This window comes from Lagenorhynchus albirostris, chromosome 14 (genome assembly GCF_949774975.1).
Source record: "Lagenorhynchus albirostris chromosome 14, mLagAlb1.1, whole genome shotgun sequence".
NCBI lineage: Eukaryota > Metazoa > Chordata > Mammalia > Artiodactyla > Delphinidae > Lagenorhynchus > Lagenorhynchus albirostris.
The window spans coordinates 23,675,377-23,688,524 of record NC_083108.1 but is presented as its reverse complement, the minus strand read 5'-3'; the positions used below and the strand labels follow the sequence as shown (position 1 = coordinate 23,688,524).

At 46.5% G+C, this 13,148-nt stretch overlaps 1 protein-coding gene across 3 annotated transcripts in view; it reads right to left on the bottom strand.

The window, feature by feature from the left end:
• MYO5B (myosin VB) overlaps positions 1 to 13,148 on the bottom strand; it is a 387,764-nt gene that overhangs the window by 92,462 nt on the left and 282,154 nt on the right. For all 3 annotated transcript variants that reach the window (XM_060121183.1, XM_060121181.1, XM_060121182.1), the window contains 2 exons: positions 8,571 to 8,693; positions 7,857 to 7,940 (listed from right to left, as the gene is read on the bottom strand). In XM_060121183.1, the coding sequence (XP_059977166.1) occupies positions 7,857 to 7,940; positions 8,571 to 8,693 (207 nt within the window). The remainder of the gene's footprint in view (positions 1 to 7,856; positions 7,941 to 8,570; positions 8,694 to 13,148) is intronic.

The window sequence follows — 13,148 nt, the reverse complement described above, 5'->3', positions numbered from 1 at the left end:
AGTTTTATTATTTTTATTGGGGGGATGTATATATATATATATATATATATATATATATATATATAAAATCTGTCTACATTGTGAAAGTACAGATGCCTGAGAGAGTTATATTTTTGAGCTGAAGAGGAAACAGAATCATAGAATTTAAATCTGGAAGAACCATAAAGATCAACCCTCAACTTCCTGTGGCAGGTGAGGAAAAGAGCAGCTCTGGGAGGAGGGACCTACCAGACCCTGCTTCAACCCCCAGTCGCCCCACAGCAACCACGGCGGGCGGCATCAGCTCGACCAGGGCTGTTGGTTAATGGATGAGCCAGGGCTGGAAGCACTGACCTGGGCCTCCTCTCTGAACACCTCTTCCCTGAGATTCAGCAGGTCCACATTCCTCTGACTTTCTGCCTACTTTTCCCAATGTGTTCTTTCCCAGCACCTTTCGCTGGTCCATCTTCTGCACTTCCCTCCTTTGAGTCGCTGATCCCCAAAACTGCATCCTCACCACTTAATTTTTCTAACACTCATTCCCTGGACTGTATCCTTCATGCCCATGGCTTCAACTATCACCTTCAAGCCCGTCTCTCCATCTTGATTTTCTTCCACTACCACGGTCCATAGTTCCAACCATCTGTTGAATATCCTGCTTCTCCTCACTCTGGGTGTTCCACTGGAAACTCCAAATTCAACATGGCCCAAACCACCACCACCTGCTGTCTTCCCAGATTTAGGTTAGAGATCCTGCCATCACCCTACTTCTCATCCCCATCAATCACCAAGTTCTGTCCACGGTTAAGTCTCAGCAGTCCTTTCTCGATCAACCAGAACGTCGCTGCCCTGGTTCAGGTCTACCTGAGCTCTCTCCTGGGTCACTATAGTCACCTACAAAACTCGAGTGCCCTACCTCCAGGCATACGTTCATACAAACACATTCTACCCCACAGCCAGTTTTCTCTAAATCCAAACCATACCCAGTAACCCCCTGTTTACAGACCTGCTGGTCCTCACTGACCATGGCAGAGAGCCACCATCACACATATTAACTGAGAACAGGGGTAGGGGCTGGAGGGGTGGGGGGAGAGGACAGCCCAGGCATGGGGACTCTGTAAACTGGTGCCAGAGAGCCAAGGCACACGTGAGAAAAGGTCAGGTGCCCAGGCAGAGTGGCGCCTAGAAATTTCCATAGGGAAATAATTAATGGGAGGCTGAAGCCAGGTTCACATTCTAAAGACATCAGTGATTCAGTCTGCCAAGTCTAAACAATATATAAACTGATTAAATTATTCTAATTCATATACTTTCAGAAATAGACTTCCAAGATGTTTGAGTCTTGGGTAGAAGTTCCCAACTGCATGACTACACTGTTTAAGGGGTCTAATGTACTGAAATCGTTAGTAGTGGCTTTTTCTGTGAAAAATCTGTTAACTTCTAAGGTCAGGAGCATGTATCAGAACCACAGGGGGAACTTTGAAATCGGATTCAATTATAAGAGTATTTTAAAACGTAAGCCCCTTTCTCTTGCTTCAATCAGAAAAGCTATGCCTTTTTTTTTTAAAATTTGACATATTAAAGGATTTATAACTTAAGAACAAAAAAGGAAAACTTTTGTTCAAGGCAGATTTTAATCTACACTGGCACTGCGCTATAATTTGGGAACAACCAAGGTTTAGTCTGGAGAATTTGAACTTTATTTTAAAAGTTATGTTTTAGGGCTTCCCTGGTGGCGCAGTGGTTGAGAGTCCACCTGCCGATGCAGGGGACACGGGTTCGTGCCCCGGTCCGGGAAGATCCCACATGCCGCGGAGCGGCTGGGCCCGTGAGCCATGGCCGCTCAGCCTGCGCGTCCGGAGCCTGTGCTCCGCAACGGGAGAGGCCACAACAGTGAGAGGCCCGCGTACCGCAAAAAAAAAAAAAAAAAAAACCTTATGTTTTAATTGTAGGTCCCTGCTATTGAGACCGCATTTGGAAGTGGTAGGGTCCCTGGGATGGAGAAGAAGATGAGTTTGTTGGGACTTTAGGGAGGAGGGGCAGGCTTTACATTCTATACAGAATTTGTATGATAAACTCAGTAAACGTACAGAGACATCTAATTTGACCACAGGACTGAAAGACGGACAGGCACCATGTCCAACCTCAGGCTCAGGCAGCAGTAAAAGACCAGGACAAGGGGGCTGGGCCAGACACGGACCTCCTTGCCCCAGGAGTGTCCCAGCTGTAAATTAACCCCAAGTCCCAATGAAAAGTAGTTACCAAGTTCCTGTTTGAAAAAGGATTCATGCAAAGGAACACATTTCTGAGTGAGAGAAAAAAAAATTTTTTTTTTAATTGACTAACTCCAGTTCTGCTATTAGAGTGACCGGAAAGTCTATTTACCAGATGACCAACCAGTAATAGAAGTACTACAATTCATCTTAGGGCAGCCCTCAGAAACATGATCCACCTGGGCTTTTCTAAAAATTTACTCCCTTCAGTTTTGAAAACACTTAGATAAAACTTTCAAACAAACCAAGTACTTCCCTGATACTACTTGTCACTTATTTCAAAGTGTCCACAGGTACTGGCTTTCGTGTTCTCTGCTATTCAAGTCTATATATAGATTTTAAAAGCCTGAGGCAGATCTATTTGAAAAGGGATTAAAAGAAGTATAAAAACACTTTCTAAAGACCACTTGACAGTTTAAGAAAAATGTCAGTTACGGGTATATACATAGCAGTTACCTTGGAAATCACACCTAGTCATTTCCATTTATATGAACATAAAATATCTTTTCTTTAAAACAGACATGTGAAACTAAAATAAGACACACTATAATAACCATTTGATTGGAATCTCTTGTCTAGAATCTTATCTTTAAAAGCTACGGCTGTAAACAAAGTAACAAACACATTCTCTTTTCAATCAATTCTTTTACATGGTAAATGCTACCCTCTGGGGGGAAAAAATATCAAAGTTTTAGGTAAGAAATATTCTGTTTAAAGGGGGTTTGAAGAGGATTTGGAGGAAAAGTCTTAGTACTTCATTTGTTTAAAGAAGGAAAGGGGGACCTTCCTGGACTGCAGAGAATGATTATATTGCTTTACTGACTAAAGTTCTCTCTTACATAGTTACCTATTTATTCTAAATGTTGGTAGAGGCGTTTTAACTACCAGTACAAACTGATTTTAAACAGGAAGCATCCAAAAACACTTAAAAGCAAATGTTATATAGTATGTTGACTCAAAGGTTATTATATAAAAAATAAATTAAAATTTAAAGCAAATGCGTTTGCTCAAAATGAAATGTGTGTATAACCTGTAAGGAAGCTAGCAGCACGGAAAGCAATGGAATGCATGCATTGTCACCCTTGGTGAGCTGAAGTTGAGGGAGAACAGAGATGGGGGGAGATGGAGTTTGGGCCTTGTTGGAGCTACTCCATCCTGACTCCTGGACCTCCGGGATTGTCATGGCCCAGGGTAGGCAGCTTTGGGCTAATATGGTCTACTTGGCCTCTGGACCACACTGGTCTCGAGATCCCTTCCGCTAGGATGGCATGGAGAGATGGCATCAGGGCTGCCTGCCTAGGAACACGGCCCAGCGTGGCCCTCACTGACCAGTACCTGCTGGCATAAACTCTGGACCCACTGCCTATCTGTCTGACTTACACTCAGCACTGCCCCAGAAGAGGAAATCTCCAGAAGAAAAAAATTCTCCTTTCGAGATTATTTTTTCAGATTGATAAAATATTGCTTTTTACAATAAACACTAAGAAGGAAAACCCTCCACCTTTAGCATCTAAAACAAATCAGTCTGTTAACCTGAAATCATGTTTTAAAGAGGCATCTCTTAAGTCTCTATTTATAGCTCTCTGACAGCTGAGAAAGCAATTAGCTATATTATAGCCTCTTAGGCAATGTAACTGGCTTTACTAATTACATTCTCATTAACACCGTTTTATCTCGCTGCTCTTAGTGGGAGCTCTTCAAACATCCTTTTGGCTGATAGGGTATATGGTAGTCTTCCATCCCATACTGCTTAATTTTTCACAGTAATTTGTTAATTTCTTATCAGGAATGCCACACAAAAGAAAAAATAGGTCTCCCCCCAGATAAAAATACTTTAAGTAAAACTGGATCTAAGATCTAGCTATGCTTAGTGAGAAGAAAACCAATAAAAAAATTGGGCATTAACCGGATACCATAGGCTTGCATCTTTCCAGGTCTTTATTTTTCTCTCTGCTTTTAAGTGCGCCTTAGAAACATAAACCTTGTGGGACTACTGTGAAAAAAAATTAAAGAAAACGATAGAGGCTCATTTTAAGCTATGAGTTTTAAAAATGCCACAATGACAGATGTCGCCAGAGGTGTCCATCTGTCCAAATGATTTAAAGCACATTTCTGATCACTCTGATTCGTAGCTGCAGTCTGTGGAAATCCCATCTGTAGGTTTATAGTGACCTAGTGTCGATCTCTGCTTTCCCTCCTCTGGGATGTCTGAAATGGGTCCAGGGTGGAGAGTTCTCAGCGCTCCCTCCTCCTGCTGGGGTCTGGTGGGCCTAGAAGCCTCTCTCAGTTCATCTCTGAGTACTGCTGGTCACCATCACAGCACCTCTGAGGGTTTGCTGGGATGGGGGTGCAAGGGTCTGACAACAAGGTCATTGGTTCTTTAGAAATGTTAGTTGGTGAAGGGGGAGGTTAGAGTTGTGGCAGGTGGACAGGGAACAGAAAGGAGTTGGTACCATTTAAGAGTAGATCACAGACCTATTTTACACTCCAACTTAGCAATACCTCTAGACTTTTGAAGTGCATATTCTTTGAACTGTCAATTCCATTTCTAAACTTTTACAGACATAACTATACAAGTAAGCAAAGATATATGTAAAGGGCATTCCATGCAGTATTAGTTGAATTAGCAAAATACCAATAGCTGTTTAAAAAAAGAAAAGAAGTGGATATGTACTCATGTGGAAAGATGGCCAAGATACAATGGTAAGTGAAAAATTAGAGAGGACAATGTATAACGCAATTCATTTCAATCTTTTTTTTTTTTTTTGGCTGTGTTGGGTCTTAGGTGCTGCGTGCGGGCTTTCTCTAGTTGTGGTGAGCGGGGGCTACACTTCGTTGCAGTGCGCGGGCTTCTCATTGCAGTGGCTTCTTTTTGTTGCGGAGCACGGGCTCTAGGCACATGGGCTTCAGTAGTTGTGGCTCGCGGGCTCTAGAGTGCAGCCTCAGTAGTTGTGGCACATGGGCTTAGTTGCTCCGCGTCACGTGGGATCTTCCCAGACCAGGGATCAAACCCGTGTGCCCTGCATTGGCAGGCGGATCCTTATCCACTGCGCCACCAGGGAAGTCCCCATTTCAATCTTAAAAAGATGTACCAGTATGTTTGTATCATCAGAATGGGAATTCATCAAAAGGGAGGTCAGGAATGGGAGAGAATACTTTCATTTTACATATTTCTATACTATGTGAATTTTTATAAGCCTACATTTCATTTCTAATAAAAACTCAATCTACAATGATACCCCTATTTAGAAAAGAGCTAACATGGCAGGCCTGAGACTGCCATCCTAGAAAGGCCTGCTTACAAGGTTGACCCTTGGCTGGTGTCTGGAAATGCGGATTTTGAGAGGGTTTTCAGCAGTCCCTGATAAGAATGGTTTACTGAGCCTAAACTGTTTATGCAAACAGTATGGTTTATGCTGAATGAACCTGCTTTCCTTCTGGGAGTCTGGACTTTCGGTATGTGCTAGGCAAAGGGTGCCCATGTCACTGACTCTCAGTAGGGAACACTGAATGCCCAGGCTCAGGTGAGCTGCTCTGGTAGACAGGTCACAGGCATCATCACAACTCAGTGCTGTGGGAATTAAGTATATTCAGTGCGACTCCAGCGGAAAAGGACTCTGGAAGCTTGCACCTGGTTTCGCCTGGACTTCACCCCATGCACCTTCTCCCTTTGCTGATTCGCTTTGTACCCTTTTGCTGTAATAAATCATAGCCATGAGGACTACAATATGCTGAGTTCTGTGAGTCTTCCTAGCAAATGGTTCAATTTGGGGGTGACCTTGGGGACTCCCAGCACATTCCTATTACTCTTTTCCATAGAACCTTCTTCTTGACCTTCACAGCATTACCAAAATTTTTGATTAAACTCTATATCTTTTCACTAGACTGTAAGTTCTGTGAGGTTAACTACATACATTTGTTACTACTACATACCACACAAATATTCAATAAAGTTTGTTAAATAAAAATAAGAAAAAAAATCTCACTGACTAATAACAGATGATCTGCTGGAGAGAGAGTGTGAGAGATTCCCTTCTAGACTCTGGGATCCCTAAGAGACACTCAAATTAAGACAAAAATTAATGGCAGAACCAGGCGCTGCATGCCCCTCACTTGTGCTCCCACCTGAAAGGAGAAACTTGTAACAAAAGTTTCTCAGCCCTCTAAGGCCAGTGTCACAGTAACAGGAGGTCACAGGCGTCTAACTTCTAAGACGCACACAGTGAGGACACGTGCTCCTCAGGGCTCAAACCATCCACTTCTACTCTCTCCCTGTGGCTTTTCTCCCGTTCCCTACCTCCCTTGCAAAGAATGGAAAAAGTCACGTCAACCACCATGGACTAGAGGGCTGGACACCTGGCAAGCCGAGGGGTTAATCTTGCACTGACATGCACATTTACCCAAAGCAAATTTGTCTTAGTGACGGCTAATTCCCTGATGCTCCAGATATCGGGAGACGGCATGGGGCCGGGGTCTGCCCCGGGCCGCCCACATCGCTGGTACTGACTCAAATCCTCCCTAAAACCCTGGCCTCGGGGCCACGTGATTTACTTGCCTTTAGGTACCTGGGTCCATTTTGCGGGGTGTATTTTCTCCATTCCATCATCTCACCCTAACTGCATTCATCTAAAGCTTACCACAAAGAGAAATTAATCTGCCATTTCTAGTGTTATCAGGCCTCTGCAGTGAGTTCAGTACCATGTGGTCTGGTCGAAAGCCTCCTAAATCCTAGAGAGTCCTTTTCTGGGTTCCCTCTGAAAGGCTGAAGCCAGCAACGGCACCTGCATCGGCGGGGTGGCTTTCTGTAACAGCGGGGCTCACGCTCCCTGCACCCCCACCCCAGCCAAACCTCCTCTCTTTTCAGGTGCTGTATGCTTGTTTTTCTGCCCACTCACAGCCCACTAGAATGTAAACACCTAGAGAGTAGAACCTATCTTATTCACCTTTGTACACGGTGCATTTAGGGGCAGTGCCTCACAAGGTATGTGCTTAACAAATATTTGTTTAGGTGAGTCAGTGCCTTGTTTCTTCTACCTGTAGAATGGACACAATATTGGTTATCTTTTTGTCATGCTCGTGAGAAGGAAATAACTGGAATTCTGGAGATAACAGAAAGTAACATTCCAAAATTGTAGATTTAAGTGTCCCTTGAATCCTATTATTCCATTTAAGTTTCTGGCCATAGGGAAGTTCCACAGACTGCTAAGCAGAGATTAAACGCACTGATACTAGGATTTGAAGGGGTTTCAGTACTTTTACATCTGCACGTAGGAGGTGGAGGACAAATGACCCGATGAATGCCAGCAATGTTTTCACAGTTATACCTACCATCGTCTCTCCGATTGTCACTTCTCCTGTTCCCCCCGCTCCCCTGTCCTTCCATTAGCTGGCATCTTTCCCAGTCACCTCTGCCATCCCTTGCTTTCTTCCCTCCATCAGGCCGTTCTCAAATTCTCAGACTGAAATAACCTACAGACCCCTCACCTCCCCCTGCCCCACACCTCTGCCTCGGCCCCTCCAGAGTGGGGACGGCACCAACCACACCCTGTCTGGCTCTGGCCGTGGACACTCTGCCTCTGTTTCCCTGCTTCCGACGCTCTTTACCTTGCTGGCCTTCAGAATGTTGATCTGCTCTTCGTACACCGTGTCTCTGTTTTTCTCCAGAAAATTATCTGAAAGGTACTCCACCTGGAGCCACGGCAGGAAACAGAAACGGTAGTTAGTGCTCCAGCCTGACCCGGGACCCTCAGCAGCTTCTCCAGTAGTTTCAGCTCATCCACAGCGTTTTCTGAAAAGAGCTGTGCATACATGGGAAACCCACAGATGTTCTCATCCAAACTGCAAACCCAAGATGTGATCAGGGTTCACATAGAGGGAGTTGAATATTCATTTTGCGGGAAACCAAATTGTTTTTAAAAAGGAGTTCCTGCAAGATGGCCTTTAATAGAAGGCTTCCTTTGGGTGCTCTAAACGCAGCTGGTCAGCCTCACCCCAGATCAACTGAATTAGAACTTGCCTTTGAGCAATACCCCAGGTGACCTGCACACACATGAAAACTTGAGAAGCACTGGGCTAGCGCACACAGAACACAACCCACGTAGAGAAATTCTAAGTTTACGCCAGCTGCCAGGAAAGCAGCCACCTGAAGAAGAATCACTCTTTCTTCTTCTCTCTCAGGCTCCAGGAGAGTAGACAAGGCCCCACCCAAGAGACTCCAGGCCCTCTGAATTCAAAGGTCAGCTCCCTCTTAGCCCAGGAACCCCGAGTCCACCTTGGACACGGCTCACGGAGCACCGGGCCCACCAAGAGGAGACCCACCTTATCTGCAAAGTGGACGACAATGAAGGCCGTGTTGGACATGCGGGGTTTCTGGAAGTGCTGGCTGCCGGAGTGCCGGTCGTAGAGCTTCTGAGCCCAGTTCTGGTCAGTTCCTTTGGGGACCTGTGGATCCACAAAATCAGGTGCTTTGTGAAGAGGGAAAAGGAAGCCAAGAGTCATGGCAGAGTGATGGAGTCCACCAGGAAGCTGACCTCATGAGGCTGGATTCAGCTCTGAGACCTGGACCCTAACTGGACGTGGAAAGCAGACTCAACCGTGAACGCCTGGCACCCCACGTGGCACGCCCTCAACATGCCCTGTACGCTGGCACCCTGAAGGGGTGCGCTGAGCCTCCAAGACCCTGCCGTCTGGCAGACGCTAGAAGAGTTGGGAGAGGAAGAGGGTGGAGGCCAAGGTCACAGGAGTAGAATCATAACCCACAGGATAAATCTGAAGATGCTTCTTTGCTCTGGTGGGGCCAGTGACTTCAGGGTCATGAACACACCACATCCGCCTCCAGCGCCAAGTTCCTGCTCACTCAGGTCAAGTCCTGCAGCAGGAAAGCCCACTGTCTCTCTCTAGGGCCATCTGAATACCAGCGTCCAGGCTCAGCTCAAGTCTGTCCTTTTCTCTGGAGCCTTTCCTGACCACCCTTGATCTCGCTTTGGAATTCTTCCAATTTAGCTCTTACATATGCACTGCCTAATATTGTTCATCATTTGTTTTTTGTGTATTGTCTTGTCTCTATAAACTGTAAAGTAAGTTTGTTGGGTTCAGAAGTATGACTTACTGTTTTTTTTCCTGTCCCTCAAAGAACTTAAAATTGGATTCCAGGGCTTCCCTGGTGGCGCAGTGGTTGAGAGTCTGCCTGCCGATGCAGGGGACACGGGTTCGTGCCCCGGTCCGGGAAGGTCCCACATGCCGCGGAGCGGCTGGGCCCGTGAGCCATGGCCGCTGAGCCTGCGCGTCTGGAGCCTGTGCTCCGCAACGGGGGAGGCCACAGCAGTGAGAGGCCCGCGTACCACAAAAAAAAAAAAAATTGGATTCCAGCCATGCACTGGGTGCTAAGTACCTGGTGATCGAGCTACGCAGCACTAACCTCTACCCCCCCCAAATTTAAAGTTAGAGATTTACTACATTAATAATTCTGAAGGGCAGCCTCTTTTAATATCTTTAGAGATGGCTTCAGAAGTGAAAAAGCATCTTGCTTTGTTGAAAGCACAACACGAAGTCACTGTAACCACCACTCAAATTATCAAGAAAGATGGTGCCTCTGCTGATGGGAAGGTGCTCCCCACCACCTGTCATCCCTGAGCATCGCTGCACACGCACCTTCCTCAGCTATGGGCCACCAACTGCCTTTTGCCCTTTTCATTAGTTTAGATTGTATATTTGGATCAGGCAGGGTTGAAGGTGACCCTTGAACTAGCCATTTAAAAAGGGCTTTGTTTAGTAAATTAATAATTCCTGTGCCATAAGAAAAATGCTTACACACTTGAGAAGAAATTTCTCAAATACTTTGTAAGCAAACAGATTTTTCTCAATATCCAACTTGGTGTAACTAGGATTGAATATCCAGTGCTAAGTGCCACAGGATTTTTAAGGAAACTCCTTCTTGAAGGAGACTATTAATTGTGTTGGGCAGACAAAATAAAATCTGTTTAATTGAGCATTTAAAAATATATTGTTTTGTATTTGTCTCCAAGCATCCCGTGTTTAGAAACACCAGGTACGGGGGGAAGCAAGAGGGCAGCCTGGCGGAGCTGTCAGGAGGCGAGGCTGGAGAACAGGAACACAATGGACCCAGCACTGGCAGAACCGGGCAAGACAGAACAGAAAGGGTAGGGCTATGACGAGAAGCCCCGCCTGGTCAACACTTGTATTTGCCAGTATCAAAATCATCTTGTCTTGACAATGAAATTGGACTTCTGTTAGCAGACTCCATAATTCCACATAGTCTCTAATTCAGACTTGCATAAATCAATGAGTGAGGGAGGCCAGGAGTCAAGGTCATAGGTATACATGTTTCCTGACAAGCGTCAGTCTCTCTTCTCACCCCCACCCTTGACTAAAAATAAGGGCCAGCAGGAATTCACAACCATTAAGAATCTCAGATAATAAAGCAAATGCCCAAAGAACTTACTGCCAGGCAGTTCTCTATACATTTTCGATGTATTAACTATTCAATCCTCGCAATAATCCCATGAGCTAGGTACTATGGCTGTATACATTTTACAGATGAAGAAACTGAGACAGAGAGGTTAGGTAACTTGCCCAAGGTCACACAGCTGGGAAATAGCAGAACTGGGGTTCAAACCAGGACAGGCTCTAGGGTATGTGCTCCTCACTATCATGCTTTCCTGCCTGACGAGAGAGTTTTAAAGGTAACCACAAAGGCACGGTTAGGCAAGATGTAGTTATTTCCAAAAATCCTTCCAAAAAGTAGATTTAGAACAGGCGTAGGAGACAGAAAGCAAATTTTGTATTTTGATAAAAGCTACAATAGATTGTGGTTATCAGTAGGTCTGGAATATGCAGCAAATCAAATCCTTTAAAAAAGAATCTGCCAGCAGCTTCATGCAAGCTTCCTTACTCTCCTCCCCAAAGGCAGTGGACCAGGAGCCAGGACCCCAGCTCTGTCCTCATCTAGGTGGGTACTGTCCCTCAGAGGGCAAGTCCCCCTGACCTGCTCTGTTGGCCACTGGTCACAGCAAAAAGTGAAGGCCCCGGTCCCACACAGGCAAATCTCCAGAGGTAGGAAGTAGATTAGTGGCTGCCTAGGGCTGTGGGGGAATGGAGAGTGACTGCTAAGGGGTTTCTTTAGGGGACGATGAAAATGTTCTAAAATTGATTGTGGTGGTGATGTCTGCATGACTCTGAATATACTAAAAAACACTGAATTGTGTATTTTAAACAGGTGAATTGTACGGTTCACTAATTCTATCTTAATAAAGCTGTTAAAAATGCATTAAACCTGACTTTACTCTTTGTTACTGAAATAAAACAGAGAAAACATGGGGTGGGGGGAGGGGAATGAAAGTCCTCAGACTTACTAAGCCCCTCAACAGCTTGGGGTATAAACCCTGTGGCCCAGGACAACTTTTCACCAAGGTGTTGCTGGAACCTTGTCGGAAACCGTACTCTCTCTTGAAGATGTCTGGCTGCCATCACTGGCCTGGGACATCGCCAGGGGCCAAAGCCTGCCCCAGCCCAACAGTTGACAAGAGCTGACTGATAAGGACCCCAAAGCCAGTTATTCCATCTCCGCTCCTTGTCCCGCTTTCCGGGGCCACTGCCACAACGGCCGCCTCCCTGGTCACTATCTCACTCCATCCCATACCTCCGTGGGCTCCCTGATGCCCTCTCACATGACCCTGCCCCCATCAACCCCGAATCCTCCTGCGATAGCTGGGCCTCCAGGACTCTGCTGTCCTAACAGCTCTGGGCAGAGGTGGCTCCTTCCTCCCCACCTGGCAGCCATCTTCTCCAAGGCCAGCTCCGGGCCTTTACTTTTCCACCCTCACAAAACAGCCTTTCCGCGTGCTCAGCGAGACGCTAATTCTAGAGCAACTCAACGACCCATCCTGTCCCTTCCCACACCTGGGTGGCTGGCTAAGATCACACGTCAGCGCCTCTTCCCTTAATCGACTCCTGCTCTTAAGTTAATATAATTTAGTATTGCCGCCAGAAAATAAAATCAAATTTCACTGTGAGCGTCACTGCCATGGATTAAGACACTGTGCCCAGATTGAAGGGGAGAGTTGACTCCGACAACTCCCACATCTCACTTTATGGTCTCTGACCTCAGTAAACACATCTCTGCACTCGGTATTGCTCGTCCCTGTTTGTAGGACACCTTGTCCCCTCCTCCTCTGTTCTCTTCAGCTTCTAACCCTGCTGCGTCTTAGCAGATGCCTCGTTTCCTCCCTCATAGGGAAGCCAGCTGTCAAGCAGGAAACTTCAAATTCCTGCTCTACATCCAGAAACTCAGCTGCATCCACAGCCCTTCGATCCTTTGGGCCCTTCTCACGGAAGGGAGCGCTTCTTCCCCTAGCCGGCATCCTGCACACGCACCCCTGCCTCCTGGAGACCTGGATCCACCCAGCTTCCCTCTCCTGGAAGACTCTCCCACCTCTCCTCTCTCTCACCTCCTCCTTTTCACAGCTAAGCTTCCGGAAAGGAATTCAGACTTGCCATCTCCACGGCCTCACCTCCTATTCTCTCCTCAAGTTACTGAAATCAGGCTTCTGCCCAGACAACTTCCTTGAAACTGCTCTAAGCAACAACTCGCTGCCAGATGCAGGGCCTCCGAGGCCCTCACCATGGCTGCCCTCCCTCCTCAGCCCCTCTGCTCCTCGCCTAGAGCCCTCGGCATCTCCTCCCGGCTGGACAAGTGCAGTGCTGCCAGGGCGCTGCTGACTCCAGTCTCTCTGCAGCTTACGTTTCACACAGTTGCCAGGGAGACCTGTCGAAAAGTGAGTCACATCTGATCACACCTCTCCCCCGCTTCACACCCTTCCACCCCCAGAGCCTCCAGAGTCAAGTCCAAATGCCTTCGCCGGGCAGGCAAGGCCGAGC